Here is a 21063-nt window from a genome sequence, read left to right as displayed (position 1 = left end):
CCCCCCCCCCCACCTTGGGTCCAGTCCTTGGCCCCTTCAGCCCAGTAGCAAGAATCCCGCGGAGTCGGTTTAACAAAAATCCCTCCCTCTTGGTCTGATCCCCCTGGGTAGCTGCTCAAATTCCTCATCCTGATGTCACCCTGCCCTGCCTTCAGCAAGAACCCTGTCAGGGCAGTTTAGCAAAGATTTACCCCGCCTCTTAGTACTTTTACATTCACCTGACCCCACACCCTGCTCCTTGGCTATAAATCTCTTTTCTTTCTTGTATTTAGGGTTTAGCCTAATCTCCCCTACTGCGAAAGCCCACCATCGTTGTCCTTCCTGGATAGTCGGCCTTACTGTCTTTAGCACATGTCGTCAGTTTCTCTTTAACTGAGGTCAAAACGCTGGACAAATGCTTGCCTAATTTTACTTAACAAGAGAGGGCTGCGTGATGAACGAGCCCCTTGGAAGTGCTTGCTACTCGCTCAAACTGAACCCACCTTCGCGGGGTGGGTGATGCTGGATCTGGTGGCAGCGCCAAATCGCTCTCCTTTCGGGGTTGGTTTCCGCCTGGGGAACTGACAGGCGACAATGGCCAGAGGGCAGGTGGGCTCCCCGAGGGCAGGGTAGCCACGCGCGCCCCGCATCTAACGACTCGGATAAGTGAACAAAAAGCGAATGCATGGAGGAGGCCAAGCTTTTGTAAACGGACAAAAATGAGCTTTCCAAGAAGCAGCAAGCTATCGCACGTCTTAAAAGTGACCGGTTGGTCGCCGAAGGAGCTCTGCTACTGGAGCCCCTACGGAGCGACCCGGGAAAGAGAGCCAGCGAACAAAGACAGCCAACGAGCGAAGGCATCGGAGTCCGCAGGCGCCTCCGCCTCCCAGACCCCCGGGAGCCCCTCCTCCCGGCCGCTCGCCCCGCCCGGATATCCGGCCTTGCCCCGCCCCCCGCTATTCTCTTCGCCCGGATATCCGGCGTGGCCCCGCCTCCCGGCTACCGGGATAATGGCGCTGTGCGACGAGGTTGTGTGCGGAAGCTCTCTGCTCTGGCCTCGGGTGTTGCTCTTCGGCGACTCCATCACCCAGGTACCGCCGCTCGGCGCCGTCCATTCCGCGGAACCCGGCTCGGCCCCCACGTGGCCCGGTCTCTTGGGCGTCCTCGCCGCGCCCTCGGGAGGGCGGCACCCTGGCCGAGAGCCGCGGGCCAGGCTCCTTCGGTGATTCCTGGCTCTCCTCTCCGCGCGGGAGGGGCCCATTCCTCCCGACTGTTACGAGGTTGTCGGGGCCGCCTCCCTGCACCCCGCTTCCCCCAGCAGATGCTGCCCCAAGGCCTGGACGCTCACAGAGCGTCATGTCCCCGCCGCCTCCAGGGCCCCTTCGTGACACCCTGGCAGTGGTTCATTTCTCGGTGTTGGTAACTTCAGGGAGGGTGACATCTTCAGGAGGGCAGCGCGGCTTCGCAGTCATGGACACACGTTCCGTTTAGTCTTAGGGGGCCTGTTTGACGGATGAGACGAAGTGCAGGGAAATTCAGGGACTTGTCCACGCCAGGCGCTGGGAGTGACAGGGCCTGGGCTGGCCGCTCTTTCCTTTCTGTGTCATTTTTCATAGGGATTTTGGGAAGACCTGGCACGTTGTTTTCATCGTAGTGTCTTCCTGGTCAGTGGCTGTTGTCCTTTTCCCTGAAAGGTACTTTGAATTTGCTCACAGCGGGAACAGTGCTTTGTGTGCCACGCGGAGCATCCTGGGGCGTCACCTTGCACAGATCACGGCGGCGCCTGAAGCACTTGCTGCAGTTTCGTACCTCCCATTCCATGCGGAAAACACTCAACCCCCGTGTGCTTCCTCTGATGGAACATCTCGCTGCTCTCTTGAATGAGATGCCGCCAAGTGATACCGACCAGGGTTCTTGGCCTTCCCAATAAGTAGAAATGGATAAGAGGCCAGTCCAGAAATTCAGGCAGGGCTTGACTGGGGCTCCTGCAGCTGCAGGAGGGGAGCGAAAACAATAACAGGTTCCCTTGCTCGCTCCCCCCCCCACAAAAGGGGCCCGAGTGGTGGGAGGTGAGGGTAGGGGTGTGTCGGGCCGAGGGGCGGCTGAGGTGTTTCGCCCACCCCCTGGCGGTGTTGAGAGCAGGGGGCACGCGCAGGACCCTGCTTTGGCTCTCTGCTCTTCAGAAGTGGCAGTTGGGTTTTGGGCCTTTTTTGTGTCTTGTCAATAATTTGCCCCAGCTGCGCAGGGACGCGGTTATTTTTAGTCCCTTAGCGTTTCTTTGTGTTCTGTTGCTGAAGGAGGAGACGTAGGTCCAGGGGCAAGCTCTGCAGCCGAGGACCCCAGGTCCCAGATCACCTTTTCAGCCAAGATTATTTCAACTCTCATTCAAGGAAAAATAGGTGTTCTTACTTCAGGGAGGGGGCATACGTTTTAAAAATTACCTTCCCATGGTGTTTTTCATTTTGTTTTGTTTTATTCTTCTCACATTCAGACATGACTTCCTAAACCAGTTTTCTGCGTGTATGGTAACAATTGGTAACATTATTTTTAGGCATCTAGGGCAGTAAGGACTCTCCAAGTTCCGTGGGAATGTATATCAAAAAATATTCACCCTGAGTTCTGTAATTAATTTCTTTATTCTTTCAACTATGAAGAGGTAGTGTAGGGTGGATTTCACTTCCTAACTGAACGTAAGTTGATTTCATCTCTTGTACCTAGATTTAAGTAGCTTTTCTAGATAACAGTGAATCTAATACAGGTCTCAATAAAATGCAGGTGATTGGCTCAAATCCAATTGACAGGGAAGAAAACTACCTCTTGCTTCCAGAGTGCGGCTGAGGTGTAGCTCTAGTAAATCCCCAAGACGACCTCGGAGCAAAGCAAATGGTGAAGGCCGAGAAGTCAGGGAGTAAAAGAGAAAACAAGAGGGGAGTTGCTGAGCAATACAGCCTAATTACATTGATGAAGCGTAGTGGGCTTTTCTTTCTGCAGTTTTCTTTCCAGCAGGGTGGGTGGGGAGCGTCGCTGGCGGACAAGCTGGTCAGGTGAGAATAGTTTCTAGATTCCTACTTGAGTGTTTACTGATGGAGAAGAGAGTGAATGATGCAGTTTGAAACAGTAAGTTCCTCCTTTTGTCTTTGCAGGCCTTTCCTAGTTAGTGTATATGAGGGCTTGGGGGAGAGAAGGGCAGTGCTCAGGTTCAGTTAAGCTTTGCCACCTCATGAAACCAAACCCTAAAAGTTGTAAAATATATTAGGGGCTTGGATCCGAAAATACAGCTATTCACTGTCTAAACAAGACAAGTTCTTTTTCAGTTATGGTGGGTACGATTTAAATAATTAGCAAGGAGTTCAATAGAAAGAATACAAAATATATTCTAAAACCAAAGTTGGATTCATTTTTGGTTAGAGATTTTTCCCCCGATTCTCTTTATAAAAGATAGCAGATATATAAAATTAATAATAAAATATATCAGATATATAAAAAATATTTTAAAATATATCAGATTAATAAAAATAGTGATGATTTTGGTATTCCATTTGCCAAACAGAAATCATTAAAAGGGAAACAATGTTCCAGGTCAGGTGCCAGAGACTTGAAAACACTGCATGTTTATTGTCTCATTTAATCTCTACAACTGCCCAGTAATACAGTGATTTATCATCCTCCTCTCCAGCTTATAGCTGAGAAAAATAAGGTGGAGAGAGGGAGATGACAAAGTCACACAACTAAGAAGTGTCAGGTGGCCTGGCCCCAGAGCCCAGGATCCTCCGGCTCTGGGGATGACAAGAGCCCTGCTCTCCTGTCGGAGGGTGAGTCAGCTGCTGTGCGCTGCTTAGTCAAGCGCCTGGCCTGTGAGAAGTGCTCCATAAGTACTGGCTCCTTATTTTTTTAAAATTCAGTACCTGTTTAATTAGTCCATTAACCTTTTCTGATCAAATAGAAGATATGGAAAAGCTAAGTAATTATTCAAATGGTCTGAAAAACTGCAGGCATTGCAAATGTTTCTCCAGTACATAATGTTAGTACTAAAATCTTGTCAGAATTGTTTACAGGTGTGATTGCTAGAAGACCATTTAATTAGCAAGTAGTTATTTTTCAGAATTGAGAGTAATTATAGGAAAAGATGAAGCTGCAGACAGTGTGTGGTCTGTTAGGCTTTATCTATGTCACTCTTAAAAGCATCTTTTGACAAAAGGCACAAAACCGAGCGGCCACCGGGAAGCCTCAGCTGGTGAGTCCCGCCTCCCCTCTCCTGGGCTCACTGCCCTCGGCCAAGCCCGAGAGAGCCCGTTGTGAACCAGAGCGGCACCGCGGCCCGGCAGCTAGAACCCAGGCAGAGCGGGCTCCTCCTGTGGGCGGGCGGGCGCGCCCACCTTCCACCAGGCAGGCCCATGGGAGGGGTGCGCGGCAGAGGGACCGCAGCTCCAGCCCAGCCCCCCTTTCTGTGCCGGCAGCGCCGCCCTTTGTCCCACACCCGACAGCTGCCCGAAGGAACGCGGTCTTTAGCCACGTTGACGCTGGGGGTGAATCTTTTGCAGACCCAGGCCCCCGACTGTCTGCTTCAGCCACGTGCAAGGCCCAGAACTGACTTGATTCAGTGTTTTAATTTCACCTAACTTCCAAGTTTGAAGGTTATTAAGAGTCACTTTACTGTGACTGCCCTTCTGTACTGCCTACGTGGATAGCAATACATTTAAAATATGTTAATTGTGTCCCATAGTGACGTCCTTAAGTTTTAGCTTTAAATAAGATCTTTGTATACTCAGTACAAAAAGCATTTTAACCATTCTTAAATCCACTTAAATGCTTTAAATTTATTGATATATTTTCATCAATTTTTTTTAGCCTTATCCAAGTATTTAACCAAAAATACTTGGTTTGAAAGGTTAGAAAAAACTCTTTCAGTTTTTAAAAGCTTCTGTTTGCTTTTAAAGATATGCTCTTGCCTGTTGTCATTTATAAAAACCTAATTTACATTTTTTCTGGAAGGCAATCAGTCTTACAGAGCCTGGATGTTTTGGAAGGAATCTTAGTTAATTCCTATCCTTTTCCCAACTTCATCTGAACTTAAATACCTGTTATTAGCTAGGAATTCATGTAAAAACCTTTCTTAATTTTCCAGTTTCTCCCAGCCTTTTGAATAACTTGGGCACTGTTGATTATGTTATTCAATCCAGAGAAATTCAGATATTCTTCCCCTTTCAGAAGGGAACTTTAACATTTTCAACCATGGGCCTCACTAGCAGTTTTTTTGGTTCACAGCCTTATAATAATATATATATATATATATATATTAAAATCTATAATAGCTGGCATTTATTGAGCTCCTTGTACGTATCTGGCCACTACATTACTTTTAATCTTCACATTATCCTAGCAGATTGGGTATTAGTGTTCATCTCTCAAGCTGGGAAGACTGAGGCCCGGAGAAATTAAGTTGTCAAGGCCTCCTTGCCAGTCGAGGGCAGCGAGATCCAGGCACTGGCTGTTCTGTGTCATACAGGCCTCAGGGAGGGAGCTGTTCTGCCTCTTGCTTTTTTTTTTTTTTTTTTTGCAGTACGCGGGCCTCTCACTGTTGTGGCCTCCCCTGTTGCGGAGCACAGGCTCTGGACGCGCAGGCTCAGCGGCCATGGCTCACGGCCCCAGCGGCTCCGCCTGCCTCTTGCTTTTTAAAGTGCTGCCGTGCGTGACTGAACTACTGGATGGATGTAAGACAGACTTGTCAAAATTCTAGAGTGTTCCATTTTAAAGTATTCTAAGTGGAGGCTTTAAAATGGCTAGTCAGCATTTTGTAATTGTTACACACTAAAAACACAAGAACCACACTTAGAAATAAATGTGGCTGAAATTTTGTTGCCCCCAAGGCTTATAAATGCTGAGAAGCGTCAAACCGGAGTCCCTCCTGCAGTTCTTTGGCCTCTGGTGCTTGGCCTTTGGCCTGCAGTTATTTCTTGGTGCCCTAGCTTCTCTGCTTAGTTGCTTATATGTAGGAATTTGAACCGTACACCAAAATTAACTACATCAGTTTGCTAACCATCAATTGAAGTCGGAGATTCACTGGGGAAAAAATTGTTTTTAGTGGACAACTTGAAACATCTACAAACCTACCCGAAGTCACAGCTACTCAGCGTTGGAGCTGGGATTCTAACGCAGGCAGCCAGCTCAATTTCCATGGTTTGTTTTTTTCACTATACCATATGGTACTGTGAATCAAATCATATCTTTTTAAGAAGGAATAAAATGCCTGTTAAACTGGTTTAAACTGAAACACAACTAATACATATCTACTAAAACTACTGAATCGAAACCACGGGGTAATAATGAGAACCGTGTGTCACCTGTAACAAATGCACCCACTGGTGGTGGTGTAGGTCGTCGGGGTGGGGCTGGGGGTTAGGGGAAGTCTGTACCTTCTGCTCAGTCTCCGTAAACCTAAACCTCCCCTTAAAACACAGTCTGTAAAATAAGTCTCAGGAATTCCGTGTACGCTTATCCCATTAGAGTTCCAGCTTATTAGTGCCTTTCTACCTTTAATATCTGCCTGCTGTAAACTCCATTTCAAAAGTACTCCACTGACCATGCATGAGATCAGCTAGTCTGCATAGCCCCTCTGTTCATTATTATTCATAACCTCTCTCGTCGAGGAATGGGATGGACTTGCTACATCTTGGAACCATGAAGGGGACGAACATGTCTCAACTCTGCTGCTGCTCTGATCTTACCAAAGTGATACCTGGGCAGCGGCAGGGCCATGGCACAGAGCGGGCACTGTGAGCCCAAGCACACCCTCCCACACGGAAGGTTGGCTACAGGCGACCAGAAATAGTTCTTTGCTCACAATTCATCTTTTTTTTTAATTTTTTTAAAATTTATCTTTTAATTAATTTATTTTTTTGGCTGCATTGGGTCTTCATTGCTGCGCGCGGGCTTTCTCTAGTTGCGGCGAGCAGGGGCTGCTCTTCATTGTGGTGCATGGGCTTCTCATTGCAGTGGCTTCTCTTGTTGCGGAGCACAGGCTCTAGGTGTGCGGGCTTCAGTAGTTGTGGCATGTGGGCTCAGTATTTGTGGCTCTTGGGCCCTAGGGCACAGGCTTAGTAGTTGTGGTGCACGGGCTTAGTTGCTCCGCGGCATGTGGGGTCTTCCCGGGCCAGGGCTCAAACTCCTGCATTGGCAGGTGGATTTTTAACCACTGTGCCACCAGGGAAGTCCCTACAATTCATCTTTAAAATTTTTTCATTTCAGAAAGTGCAGTGTTCTGAATCGTGGATGTTCGGGTTACAATACCAGATGGGCGAAGAGTCTCCTCCTGAGGCTAATCCGGAAGGGGGCCAGTTTGGGCAGCCCAGTAGCAGTTACAATTTTCTTTGGTGCCAATGACAGTGCACTAAAAGGTAAAGGCATTCTTGTTTTCCTAGTTCATTTTTAATTGTTTTTTTCGTTACAGCAAACTTAAATTTATATACTTTTTTCATCTGTTTACCTATCTCCCAGTAGGTAAGGTTTTGCCAAATTTATAATGAGTTCCCTGAGTTTACTTCCTTGTATTTTTTCTGGCTTTCTTCAGTGTCAGTGAATTTTATTCCCGACTTATTTTCTACATGCCTGGGTCGTTGGCAGACCTAAAATTTCAAGCACTTGAATGTTTTTTAGAGTCCAGTAGTGCTGTGCTCAATTTCTAATGTTTCTTTAGTTGATGTAGTTGGCAGCAGAGAGGTCAAACTGGACACCTTGCCGTGTGACTCACACTGATGGAGAAAGGGTAGCTCGGGGCAGCAGCGCCCTGACCCAGCACAGGCTTGACTCCTGGGCGAAGGGAAGCAGGTCTGAACAGGAGACATGTCTCTGTAGTTTTGGAAGAACTGCTGCTGTGACTAGAGGCACAGGCCTTTCTTCCTTTCCTGCTCGTGAAAGGGGCGCCCTCTGCTCAGCATCAAGGAGAAGCGTAGTCAGCTTCCAGAGGCTCCTCCCATGCCCCACCCCCAGCAGCGAAGGTCTGCTGTTAACAGGCACACGCCCGGGCCTCTCAGGTGAGGCTGGAGAGAAGGGAAGGAAGGGACAGCTGCCGACTGTGACGCAAGGAAGTCTTGCCGCCTGTGAGATCATAGAAGTTTTCAAACAGGTGAATTCTATCAAATTTAGGACAAGGAGAAATACTTTCTAAGTACAAAAACTTAGAGGAAATTGCAGTGGAGGAAACTGCAAAGGAAAAAATAGATTTGTGAAATAAATTAGCTATGTCAAAAAAACTGTTAAAAAAGGAAAATGACACATTAAGGAAAATGTTTGCAAAAGCATGAGAGACAAAAGGTTAATGTCTTTAATGTAGAAGTCAATTAAGAAAAATATTAACTCCAGTTTAAAAAATAGGCAAAGGCAGGAACAGGTAATCGAAACAGGAGAAATTTAGTAGCCAGTACATGTTTGAAAATGTGTAAAAACTTCTGTTATCCACAAAATGAAAACTGAAACAAGGAGTTTTGGTTTTTTGACTCTCAAATCCATGGTTTTAAGCAGTAATATGTACAGCTGACAAGTGTGGAAAACAGGCACTCTTACAGTACTGGTGGGAAAACGTGAAACCTTTCTGGAAAGCTTCCCTAGAGACTTCCCTCATCTAGAAACCCAGCCTAAGGAAACACCTAGTATGTAATGCAGCCAGGTATACGTGTAAAGATTTCTGTGCACAGTTATTTATAATACCAAAAAATTAGAATGCTGCACAGTAAGGAAATAGAAGCATCCATTGTGGTCACCCGACAACTAAACACCATGTTTTTGAGGACTTTTTGTAGGCACAGAGATGCTCATAATGTTACGTGAAAACACAATATGGTCGTTTATCTTCTGTGTGATCCCTCTTTTTTTTTTTTTTAAAGTCTCCATATCTGCATGGAAAAGACTGGAAAGAAGTACGACCAAGTGCCAGCAGTGGTTTTCTGGGTGGCAGGATCATGAGTGCTGTTACTTTTCTCCTAGATTATACTTACGTGTGGTTTGCAAATGGCCTGCAGGGAGCCGTGTGTGAGCCTGTCTAGAAGGAATCCTTTGCAGTGGCATCAGCTGTTGCTTAGTTTATTTATTGAGGGCTTCCTTCCCGGCAGGCACCTTGCTCTAAGTGCCTTACACACTTCACTGATGTAATTTTCACAGCTACCCTATGAGGTAGACCCTACTGTCATCCTCATTTTACCAGCGAGGAAACGGAGGTACAGAAAGGCTGATCGTTTGTCCAAGGGCACGTGGCTAGCTAGTGACAAAGCCGGGCTAGAACCTGGGCAGGCTCACTGCCCAGCGCAGGTCTAACTTCTTAACAAATTCAGCCTAATTGACTAATAGCCACATGACCAGTAAAGGAGGAAAGACGAGAGTGCTTACAAGGCCTCGAGCCAGAGCCTTTGGAGTCGGTTTTATGCAGGACTCTGTACTTGAAGTCTTCCCCCTTCTCTTTCTGCGCTTGGCGCTAAACAGCTCCCCAGCGATGTCACGAGTTATGCCCATTTGTGAATGTGTATTAACCTTAATTGTCATCACAGCAAATGTGCCTTTGGGCTGAAGTGTCCGTATTCCTCCCAAACAGGTGAGAACCCCAAGCAGCGCATCCCCCTGGAGGGAGGAGTATGCGGCGAACCTGATGAGCACGGTGCAGTACCTGCAGTCTGTGGGCATGCCCGAGAGCAGGTTCATCCGCATCACGCCGCCGCCGCTCTGTGAGGCCGCATGGGGACAGGAGTGCCTCAGGCAAGGTGAGCGTGGGCCGGATGCCGGGCCCAGGGAGGAGCAGGTGGGACCTGGTCTCCAGCCTGGGGCCTCGGCTTCTTGGGGGCCCGTGAATTCCCGTCTGTCTGCTTTAGTCGACAGAAGTTAAAGCAGAGCTCCCAGCATGTCGTAGCGTGATGCAGAAAAGGATTCTGGCCGTGTGTGAGTCAGGCCCCGGGCCTGGTATCTGCCCGGCTCCAGGGTGCACAGGAGGCCACCGCCGTGGCGCAGAGGCTCGGGCTGGCTGCGTTTTGACACTGACATCCGCACTCGGGGTGTTTTCCTGACTTCTGAACAGCAGGGGGAGGTCGCTCTGCCCATTTCCTGCACGTGGCCCTTTCTCCGCTGCCACCAGTTGCCACTGCCAACTGGTGGTTGAGTGATCGGAGGCTGCTCCGGGGCTCGCCAGCGCTAGGGTTCTGGCTCCCGTTCTGTCCCCACCAACTATGCATCTTGGCACCTTTATGTGCTATACCAGGACCTGGCCAGGTGTGCAGGATACAGAGATGACTAGAACCCAGTTTCTGCTGTTGGGCTAGCAGGGTAGCTAGGCCAGCTGTCATCACATATTTGAAGAGTGCTGTCACATAAAGAGGACAGAAGGCTCTGCTTGTTAGCTCCAGAGGGCAAAGGGAAGACCCCCGTGGACATCATCAAGGGCGATTTTAGGCCATGATGATCGCTTGTGAGGTGGAAAGGTGCTACAGGAAGCATTCAGGCTGAGCCTGGCGGGCAGAGGAGTGTGGCCAGAGCTCAGTGCTTCTCACGTTGCAGGTCACAACCCATGCGCGGATCGCGAAACCAAGTGAGTTTGTGACATTTTTTTAATGGACTATAATAGAAAAATCTGTATCTAGAATGTGGTGGGCACGTCTCATGAGACTGTTGCACGCTTGTAGACGTGCGTGTAATGAGTCCTGCTGTATCACTCTAGTTTTAGCCAGGTTTATGACTTTGGACCATGCGTGGTTCTCCCGTGGTCCCAGATTAGCAGATCAACGTCATCTGGGAACTTGGTAGAAGTGCAGATTCTTGGACTCATCCCAGACCTGTGGAAGCAGAAGTCTAGGGGAGCGGCCAGTGCATCCCCCGGTGATCCTGGTGTACCTGAGCGTGAGAGTCCCCGCACTGCGGGGGCGGTGGGCAAACCACGCCCCGTCGCCTACCAGTGCATTCTCCCCGGTGATCCTGGAGTACCTGAGTGTGCGTCCCTGCACTGCGGGGGCAGTGGGCAAACCACGCCCCGTTGCCTACAACAAATACAGTTTCACTGAACAACAGCCAGGCCCATGGTTTACATGTTGTCTGTGGCTACTTTGGAGCTGTGATGGCAGGGCTGAACAGTTGCCCGTAAAGCCTGTCTCCTATCCAGCCCATGGCAGAAAAAGGTTGCTGACCCCCAGGCTGGCCTGAGTGACCTCTGTGCTCCCTTCCACCTCTCGCCTTCTCTGGTCCACAGTCTACAAGTGACTTTTCCACTACATGGCTGTGGCTTCTCATTACACAGAACAATTCAGGGGCCTAAGCCCAGTGGTCCTCCCCACCGTACCCCATAGCGGTCACCTGCGCAACTCCGTTCGCCTCTGGCCTGCACTCTAGCCAAGCCACTCAGCTCCCCCGGCCTTTTCTGCTTCTGTGTCTATTCGGTGTCCTCTAAATGCCCTCCATGGCCATCCCCATCATCCTTGGCCCTGTGCTGGGGAGGGCAGCACACTAGTGACCCGTGAGGCCCGTCCTCGTGTCTCCCAAGCCCCGTGGCTGGCCCACTTTGGGCCTGTAAGCACACGCCTGTTCACTTGAACTGAGAAACCCTCCAGGTAGTAGAACTTGCACAAAGACCAGCACTTGGGTTTGTCAGTTGCACAGTGGATTTTCTCTTCTCAGTAGGGTGCAAATTAAATCGCCTCAACTCGGTCGTTGGTGAATATGCCAGGGCCTGTTTACAAGTAGCCCAAGACTGTGGGATTGATGCACTTGACCTGTGGACCCTGATGCAGAAGGACAGTCAGGTATAGCGGCATGCTCGGTCCTGTCGGATAAGTAGAGTCACGCAGAAGTGACCACACTGTGCACCGTCCGCCTGGAGCAGCTCTGAATGGGTGAGACAGTTGTCCTTTTCACCAAATGGAATGAAAATGTTGGCTGGAGTGGAGGAGCTGCAGGGCCGCCTGCAGACCCAGCACTGTGCTTGGCCTGGTTCTGTACCAGCACCCAGCAGCTGGCACCATGCTCTGGGAACCCCTTTAATAGGGGTTGGCATGTAGTGAAATGAATGAGCAATAAATGGTTCATATTTAAGAACATCCAGGCCAAGTTTTGTAATATGGAGAGAGGGGAAGTTAAAAGAGGCAAAACAGTGCATTGAAGTAGAATATGGTATTAACTAAAATTCATATTTCGAGGTACGGAGTTCTAATTGGTTTAAAGCCAGAAAGCCTACTTACAAATATAAAAGGTAAAAAGCCAGTCCCCGTGCAGAATGACACAGCCACCCCGGAAGACAGCATGACAGCCTCCTGTACAGTTAATTATATGTGCACTTACGTGGGACCCAGCAATGCCACCGCAGACGAGAAGGCCGTGTCTGTGTTCCTCTGCACCCTGACTGGACTTGAGCCACCTTGTGCGTTCCCGGGTCGGGAGCAGGCTTGGCCACGTGACCGCTGAGACCGCACCCAGAGCTGTGTTTTTGTCTGCGTTACGCTCCCACCTGAGATGGTTTGGGAAAGTAATGCTGCTAGAGAAAAGGAAACCACAGACTGCTGGGCTAGTGGCTCTTTGAAAGTCCTTTTAGACTTACTTAACGTATTAAGAGTCCAGAGCTGGGAAGTTCTTCCTCAGCGATCATCTGACCTAACAAACACAGCAGAGATGAGAAAACTAAGGCCAGGGAGGAGTGCGGCTGATCCGAATCCCTGGTCTGCAAGTCATGAACCAGCTCCAGGTTCTAATGGGGATGGGGGATGGGCAGAGCTCCCGCGTAGGGAAAGGATTCTTCCCCAAAGGAGAAGGGGCTCCAGGGGTGGGGCGTCTGGACTCTGGACGGTACAAAGTCTTTTCGTCTAATACTGTCAGTCTAATTCCTAGACTGAGAAGAGTCAAAAACAATTTGACACCCTGGACCCTGAGCTCTTGTAACAAATTTTTCACTTTGTTGGCTACATCAATGTGCTGTACTCACTCTGCTGACCTGGAAGGACACTTCAGCTCAGGCGCTCATTAATGGTGTGAGGTTCTGTGACGCTCCGTGTGTCATATGCAGACACTGTCCCTCCACAAAGGGCGTGGGAGCATTTGATGAGCTAACGCAGCACCAGAGGCTGCTGTTCAGGCCGGGGACTCGCTACCTGGGGCCACAGCTTGGAGACCAGCCACACTTTTAACTGCGTTCTCTTCCCCTTACAGGACTTTTCTTCCGATTTGTCAGACGGACTACATTTATCACGAAAAGGAAATGAGTTTTTGTTCTCCCATCTTTGGCCTTTGATAGAGAAGAAAGTCTCTTCCCTGCCTTTGCTGCTCCCTTACTGGTGAGACATAGCAGAAGCAAAACCAGAACTAAGTCTTCTGGGAGATGGGGCCCACTAGTCACAGAAAACCAAGTCCAGCTGTTAATCTACAGAACAGGAAGTCACCAGTGCACAAAGACCCCAAGATAAGTGGTCAGAGAAGGTTCTTTTCTCAAGTTTAGACCTTTGCTCGTGACCCTGCAATAAAAATCACAAACAAACATCTGCCACCAAGATTAATAAAAGCATTGGAATGTTTCAGGACAGCTTTGTACCTAGGTACATCGTGGTTTGATAATATTTATTGATTGATGTAGGTGTCATCAGTGCCACAGCTACAAAATATACCCTGAGCAGCTTGTTAATTTTATAAATGGAAAAAAGGTAAAGACAGTGTTGGTTTTTTAGAAAGTCACAATTTTATAAAAAATGGTTTCTTACATTCAGCTGGGAACCATTTCACTCTCATACATACACCCACACACCCCACTCACCTTGTATCAGATTGCAAAAGTGTTAACTACAAGATAAGAATATTATGACTAGTTAAAAGACAGCAAATACCACAAGGTACAAGTTCAAGTATTAGTGTAACAGGTATCCACATAACAAACATCCTTAGGAAAAATGATACGATTTGTCACAGGTTTGGTTGATTGCTCTCAAAGCTTACAAGTTATCTCAGTTGAAATGTGTTCGCTGGTGAGCACATTTCAGTACTTAGCAGGGGAAAGAAGCTTTTAAAAGGAAATCAGAATTCAACCTGATGGTTTCTATCCTTCACACAGTAGATGCAGACCATACTGAAGCACTAGATCAAGAAGTAACGTGGGTCAACAACACCAAGGGTTTCTAGCAATCAGCTGTGTGGGGAGAAAGCCCCAGGCCAGCACATCACACCCGGTTCTTCTGGCAGAAACCATCTCCTGCACGCTTTTGGCCACTAGTGTTTGAGAAGAGGCGACCATAACTCAACTCTTGTTCAGGCTTTCTGAATGGCCAATGTTTTAAGAGGATGGTGACAGTATTGATACATGAAGATACTTCAGAAACACACAAAAACTGCCCAGCTATCTAGGGTCCTAAAACAGTTGGCAGAATTCTGTAGATTCATTGGGCTACAATTTGTAACCCTCGCTATAAGCTAGATTGTTTTAATTCTAGACATTAGAGATTCTTAACAATTTAGAATTAAGAAACCTTAACCCAACTTATCCCTAATAAATTTAGCAGTGTAATTCCCTTCTTCTGCTACAAGTTCTAGGTAATACCTAGAAACAGAACCCACATTTTGGAGACAATGTATACATTGGTTTTATCTCCCTTTGTCTTGAAGGCAAAAGAATAAATAAATCTATTCTGTGTTCCAGTTATCCTCACAAGAAACTGCTAGACGCCTCATTATGTTTGCTGGATCATTACAGTGTTTAAAAAAAAACTGAGCATCTCCCTAATCAGTGCCGTTCCCAATATAAAAAGTTAATTTACAAAAATGTAAATACTCATAATAACCTAATCCAGCTGTAGTTTCTGCTTTTGCATCAGAGGTTGAAGGATATCTTAAAGATCAAAAAAAATAAAAACTGAAAGCCTCAAAATAAGCTAGATTCACCTTACCTCTTCAGAAGGAAAAGGGCCTGACCACACAAGTATTACGTATGCGAAGGAAGTCCAAACACATGACCGGCATCTGCTGTGAAGTCACTTCCTTTTTTCTCCCAAATCTTCACAAAAACTGCAGTGATTTGAGGTCAAATCTATAAAAATATTCTGCACACGGAAATCAGAGAGCTCGGGATGCGGTCCTAAACTAGCACTCGGTTTCCTTGCTGTCAAGGCGGTTCTGACGCTGCAGCTTAAAGGACGAGGCCTTCTCGCTTCTGGTGACCGGATGGTCCGTGAGATCCTCGAACGACTTGGCGGCCGCACTGCTATTTGGGAAGGGGTCCTTCTCGAAGCCGTCCTCGTCGGCGTGCGAGTCCGTGCTGGGGTCCTCCTGGATGGTGTCCATCCGCTGGTGGTCCAGCTTTGGGGCCACGGGTACCGAAGGTGCGGGGGGCACCGCAGGGGCGGGCTGCGGGGGCTGCAGGCGGCCCGGGGTCGGGGGCGCGGGAAAGGGCTTGATGACGCGAACCGATGCGGAATCCATGCTGCTCAGCATCTCCACGTTCTGGAAAGACACGGAGTAGGTGCACCCCAGGTCCCACAGTCCCAGCCTCACCTGGCAAGACGGCCGCACCCCTCGGTGCCCTGATCCCCACGCTGGGGAAGGCACCCCAAGAAGGGACTTGAACGGTTAGCATTCAAGTCCTGACACGCCGCCGTTTGAATACCCAAAGGAGACTCACGAGAAACAACGCCGTCAGGATCCCAAGATAGATAGGAAAAGCTCTCTCAGTGTTAAACTAAGCCCGTGCTGAACAGCTGACCACTGAGGGCTGTGGGGAGGGCAGTGGTGCTGCTTTCGGTCTCCATCCAAGCGACTAGCAAACATTCACTGTCACTGTCATGAAAACTGACCTTAGCATCCAACCCAGATCCCTCCTGCTACCACAGGACCTTCCAGCCAGAAAAGGTGCCGCTGGAAAGGCTGCTGGCTCTTGCTGGGGAGGCCAGTGAAGGTCCCTGCTTAGCAGGCCTCAAAATACAACCGAGAACGACTCTTAAGCGATACTTACACTGGGGTGGAACAGAGACAGCGATTCAAACTGCTTGTCCAGTTTCTTATCCTAGAAAGAAGAGCAGAGCAGCGTCACTCCTACGAACAGCTCCGTTCAGCGCCCCTTCCTCATGAGCCCCTCCTACTGTCCGGGGAAGAACGAACTCAGAGCTGGAGGTGTACAAAGTGGGAGCAGGTCGCACAGAGGAGGAGGAACTTCGCAGCCACGCTTTAAGGGTTCTGCCCAAGTGTTTGCTCTGCACGTCAAGGAAATGTGTTTTTTGGCGTTAAGTAAGGAAACAGGCAAGGTTTAAGCGCTGGTGTCTGAGGCCCCGCCCCGGGCAGGAACAACGAGGGCGGCTCCGTGCAGCACTCTGGCCGTGAGGGCCGCTCCCGGAGGCTGAGGGGCTGTGCCTGCCGCCTCGCCCAGCGCTGGCCTCCCAGCGCTCCAGCCCGCCGGAGCCTCGTCACTCCTCCCAGCCGTGTCCAGGGTCGCTGTGGCCCCAGCTCTTGGCGGCGCCAGGCCTCGAGTCCCGACACACACCGGGCAGAAGGCTGGACACGTGGTCCGCCCTCCACCCTCAGTCCCTGCCCGGGGCCTGGCTTCCAGCCCGGCTGCCCTGAACGGCCGCTGAGGTCAGAGACAAGCCACTGCCCGCCCTCCCGTCGGCAGCCCTGCGCAGAAATCGAGCATCAGGCCTCTCGGTCCACAGTGGTAACACGCAGGTCTGACTCTCAGGTAAAAGCGACCGTAATGGATGGCACCGTCGCCCATCTGTCAAAGCCTCCACCACATCCCCTTTTAACACCAATCCGCTTTCGCAGGGCTTTTCCTGGCGTCCGGCAGGCTCGCCGCCAGAGAGAAGAGCCATTCAGTGAGAGCGCCCAGCCGAGGGAAGGCACGGGGCCATGAAGACCCGAGAGCTCGCTGGGCCGGAGCATCCCACGTGCTCGCGGGAGGGCCCCGTGCAGGGGTTTCAGGCCTGGAAGCCTGGCTCTGACGTCCTCGTCTCTACACAGCAGACAAATCCTCCTTTTCCCACAGAACCAAGGAGAACGGATCTATAAGAAAATTTCTGGAGAAAGAAATTTTCAGGAAGAACAGGACCAGACCGCCCAGAGAAGCCTCTTGAGCCCCTTAAGCCCTCCCTGTGACAGTGCAGGGATAAAATCGTGTTTCTGTGGGCAGCAGAAAAGGTCTGACGTAGGCGAGTCAAGCTGCCCGTAGGTCTTTCCTACCCACTCGGCACTCATTTCAAAATCAGACTTCATAAAGTGCCTGGAGCTTCTCAAAGTCCTATTCAACTGTTAACTGTTACTCATTTTGAACAATAAAGAAGACGGCTCCCTCTCCTCATGTGGAAGCATCTGAGCGAGCACCCCAGACGACGATGCCAAGACTGCAGACCTGATGGGGCAGCATGTCTGGAATGCTGCTGTTTGGCATCTGCTCTGCCACAGCAAAGTCAGCCTGGGTGCGCTCGTTTAGAAGCTTCACTCGTCAGAGGTCCTGGACAAGCCCAGTTAACCAGTCTCCTGTGCTTAGAAGTATAAAACTCCTCAGAAATTATACATGAGAGCAGAACATCCATGTGCAAAAAGTGTAATTTTTTAAGAGACCATTAGTTAATCTTTTTATGAAAAATTCTTTCCCAGGGATAGCACCAAAAATGTCATAGGAAACAGCAGGTCAGATTTTTCTGAGAACAAATTTTTATCTTTTCCGAAGGTAACATGGTTCGAGTTGCTCAAAATTTTAATAAAATGTTTCATTACTTAAAAACTGGTGACTTACCACACAATGGACCAGAATGCTGAAAGGAATCCAAAATATCAAGGAGAAAACCAGGACGGAACCTACGATGTTGTCTGCTAAAAACTTCCCTGTGAACAATTCCAAACAGTGAATATCTTGACCAAGTACTTTAGAAACTGAAAATGCAACGTTCTTAGAGTATTATCACGTGTCAAACGGCACAGGCTGCTGGTGGGCTATAACAACTGAGCTGGTACCGAGAAGCGTTTCTGTGCCACCTGCTCTACACCCAGCCATCCCCCCACACACGGGAGCTCTCCCCAGAATGGCCCCATGTGCTTGTGGAGAACAGATCACATCACAGGAGGACCCACACAGTCCCCGGAGGGACAGTGCAGGGGACTCATCGTGGAGGAGGCTCCTACTAGGAACGATGCTTGCGAAGACAACGCTGATGCTGTCTGGGTACTATTGTTTTTGTGACTAAACCCTAAATTATGAGCCCTAGAGGACACAGTGCATCCTTGCTTCTGCAAAGTGTGAGGCCCACTTTTAAATAAATGACTTATATCAAGCAGGATTCAGCTTTACAATCTATAGGACTGAAGGACACTTATGCTGTCACATGTTCATTTTTTAGTAAAGAAGCCAGTATTTTTACTTCCCTTGTCTGAAAATTTGTGCATCCATGCTACACAGGGGCAGACCTATAATGTGTCCACTTTTTTTAAGCCAACAAAGTCATTTCAGAACAAAAGTTAACTATTTCCATCTTCTATTGCACGATTAGGGCCTATCAGTCTAAAACCATACTTTTCTAACATCATCAGTGAAATCAGCTCAGTTCCAAGCAACCACCCACCTGGGGAAACCACGTACCGAAAGTATTGATGCTCAGCTTGTCAATGAACTCCCAGAACCGCTCAATGACATCCTGCACTTGCTTCTCACATTTGCCCTGTGAACAGGAAGCACCCGGCATTACCCCAGCGGCCATGCATTTAGAAGGAACATGGCTTCCTTCAAGTCAAACACATAATTAACACGAAAAGGGCTCCACTGAAACCAAACGGCCAGGAGAGCCCTCTCTGACACACTGGAATGGGTACCTAAGAAGGTAGCATTCTCTGTCACTGACACTCCACAGTCAGTCCATTTTTATAAGTGAATTTAGAGTTACCAGAAGACAAAACTCAAGAAAACCAGTTTGTTAAAGATGGGCCAATTCCAGTAAGGACTGCACTGATTTCATACACACACTGCCAGAGAAGCCTCTCGAGCCCCTTAAGCCCTCCCCGCGACAGTGCAGGAATAAAATCGTGTTTCTGTGGACAGCAGAAGGGTCTGACTTAGGCGAGTCAAGCTGCCCATCAGTCTTTCCTGCCCACTCGGCACCCATTTCAAAATCAGAGCTTGCAATCCTGCAGAATTAGTGACTTTTATAATTAGCCCAGAAAACCAAGTAAGTAGGACTCCCTGCCTCAAACTCAGCTTTACCACAAAGTCCCCCAGGTCCTGCCCAGTCTCCTGAGAGCACCTGGTCCTCTCCTCCGAGGTCACACGCACAGTACATAACTAGATTCTCACACAAGGACAACGGATAGACATGCCAGCATCTGTGCTCTGATTCCCTTCCATTTGCCAAACCCAGCATTTACAAAATAAAAACTTCACATCTGGCTGTTAGAGAGAAAGCTGTAGATAGATAAATACTCACATTCATGTCACAAAATCCTACTGTACAGGGCTTTCCCTTCCTCAAAAATAAGTTCTTCTGTTCGGCGTCGACATAGGGCAGGCAGCGGCCCGAGGGGTCCCTGCAGCACACCTTGCATGAGTTGTCGGTTTCTGAAACAGAGCAGAGCCTCTTAGACACGCGCCCTCCTCCTGCCTGTCCCCCTCCTACCCCGCTCCCTCGGGGAAGGAATCGCACTCATTTTTTATTCCAACAGCGAATATGATCCAGTTTTCACACCCCTCGCCCCCCCCACCAAAGAGTAACTCCTGAGTTCAGGCTCCTCAGCCCTCAGAGAGGTAAAGCAAAAGGTAAAAACGATTTACACGGAAAAGTTTCCTTTAAGAGATTAAAAGGCAGATTATTCTACTTCAAACCCTTCATAATGATAAATGATTCCCTTCGTCCCAAAGTTATTACACTGCGGGTTTCAATCCTTGGCTTCTCAGTTTCCAGCACACTCTGGAAAGCCAAGGCTCCAGCGAGAGCCAAGCCACTGTGACAGAACTGCCGGCCTCGGGTGCAGATCTGAGTGACCCACCAGTGACAGGAGCACCGCAGCCTAAGCACGACCTCTCCCCTCCATGGACACCAACCTCCGACAGCACATGGGGTATTTGGCACACGTACAAATGGCAGGAATGTCCAAAAGGTCAACAGGCCGTATAACTCGGGACAATCTTTACTTGACCTCTTAGGAAAAATTGAAATCAACCAGAACACAATAACAAGCAAAACCACTTTAAAGGGAAAACAAAAAACTTTTCCTCATTCATTCACGTATCAAGCATTTCCTGGGCATTTACTATGTATGCTTCCAGGGCACCCCAAGCCTCTTGCCGCTCACTGAATAAATCATCTGACATTTACTGTGTGTTATCTTTATTTACATGTTATTCCACCTGGAAGAGCCGCTTGCTCCACTGTGTGGATGGTAAGTGCCCATCCCAGGGGTTCTGACTTCTGGGATTTTTGTTGTGAAAGCAGAACTCTCTCTGAGGGAGGGCGGGGAGCTCAGAGCCCAGCCAGTCCCTCAGGCTCTTCCTCAGACCCAAGGGTTCCAAAAACAGTGTGGAAATCTGAGGACAAGGGTCCCAGAGGCCGTGGCTGAGAGGCCCCTGCCCCAGGCGTCTGGCAGGGAGCGGCGGTGGCTGGCCCAGCAGACGTCCCGACAGAGGGGGACCCGGGCCTGGGCCGCGCCGGGTGGGTCCTGAGCAGCACCAGAGCTCGAGGCCAGCGGGAGGAGGAGTGAGGATGGACCTCCAGCCGCCCACCCTTCCGCAGTCCCCTCTGGCCTCGCCGCCGAGTGGCCTCAAAGTCTGAAAACACAGCCCCGAGGGAGACGGACAGGACGGCTTCCGGAGACGACCGTGGAAGGAGCGGGACCCGGAGGCAGCGGTCCGTCTGCGCACACCACCCGCTGCTCCCGCCCTTGCCCCGCTGCAAGGATGGGCAGGGCCACGTGCTCACCGTTACACGCGCAGGACTCCAGCCTCTGCTCCCGCTCGCAGAAGGGCACGCACTTGCCATCTTTACACTTGCCAAGATCCAAGCATACGGTGTCGTCGGCAGCATCGCCGGGAGGGGGGCACTCACTGCTGTTACCTGCAGCACGCAAAGGGCACACGGGCCGTCCTGAGTCACGTGGCCCAGTTCCACGGGGCGA

The 21063-nt window shown here is 49.5% G+C and overlaps 2 protein-coding genes across 3 annotated transcripts in view; one reads left to right on the top strand and one right to left on the bottom strand.

The window, feature by feature from the left end:
• The first annotated feature begins 989 nt into the window (after positions 1–989).
• IAH1 (isoamyl acetate hydrolyzing esterase 1 (putative)) lies at positions 990–13326 on the top strand. Its single transcript, XM_007456947.1, is given in 7 exon segments — positions 990–1070; positions 2971–3023; positions 7225–7373; positions 9560–9591; positions 9593–9725; positions 11626–11747; positions 13144–13326. Coding segments are annotated over 7 exon segments (753 nt in total).
• A 950-nt stretch (positions 13327–14276) lies between these two features.
• The window catches only part of ADAM17 (ADAM metallopeptidase domain 17), a 52208-nt gene continuing 45421 nt past the window's right edge, over positions 14277–21063 (bottom strand). Inside the window, exons 14-19 of one of the 2 annotated variants that reach the window (XM_007456932.1) lie at positions 20868–21002; positions 19380–19510; positions 18542–18620; positions 17702–17790; positions 15926–15976; positions 14277–15417 (exon numbers count right to left, since the gene is read on the bottom strand). In XM_007456932.1, coding sequence (XP_007456994.1) covers positions 15058–15417; positions 15926–15976; positions 17702–17790; positions 18542–18620; positions 19380–19510; positions 20868–21002 — 845 coding nt within the window. In that variant the 3' untranslated portion in view covers positions 14277–15057. The remainder of the gene's footprint in view (positions 15418–15925; positions 15977–17701; positions 17791–18541; positions 18621–19379; positions 19511–20867; positions 21003–21063) is intronic. The other variant, XM_007456933.1, reaches the window with a different exon arrangement.

The sequence above is a fragment of the Lipotes vexillifer genome, unplaced genomic scaffold, assembly GCF_000442215.2.
Source record: "Lipotes vexillifer unplaced genomic scaffold, Lipotes_vexillifer_v1.1 scaffold390, whole genome shotgun sequence".
Classification (NCBI taxonomy): Eukaryota; Metazoa; Chordata; class Mammalia; order Artiodactyla; family Lipotidae; genus Lipotes; species Lipotes vexillifer.
The sequence above is the reverse complement of the archived record's forward strand: the minus strand, read 5'-3'. Positions and strand labels throughout refer to the sequence as shown.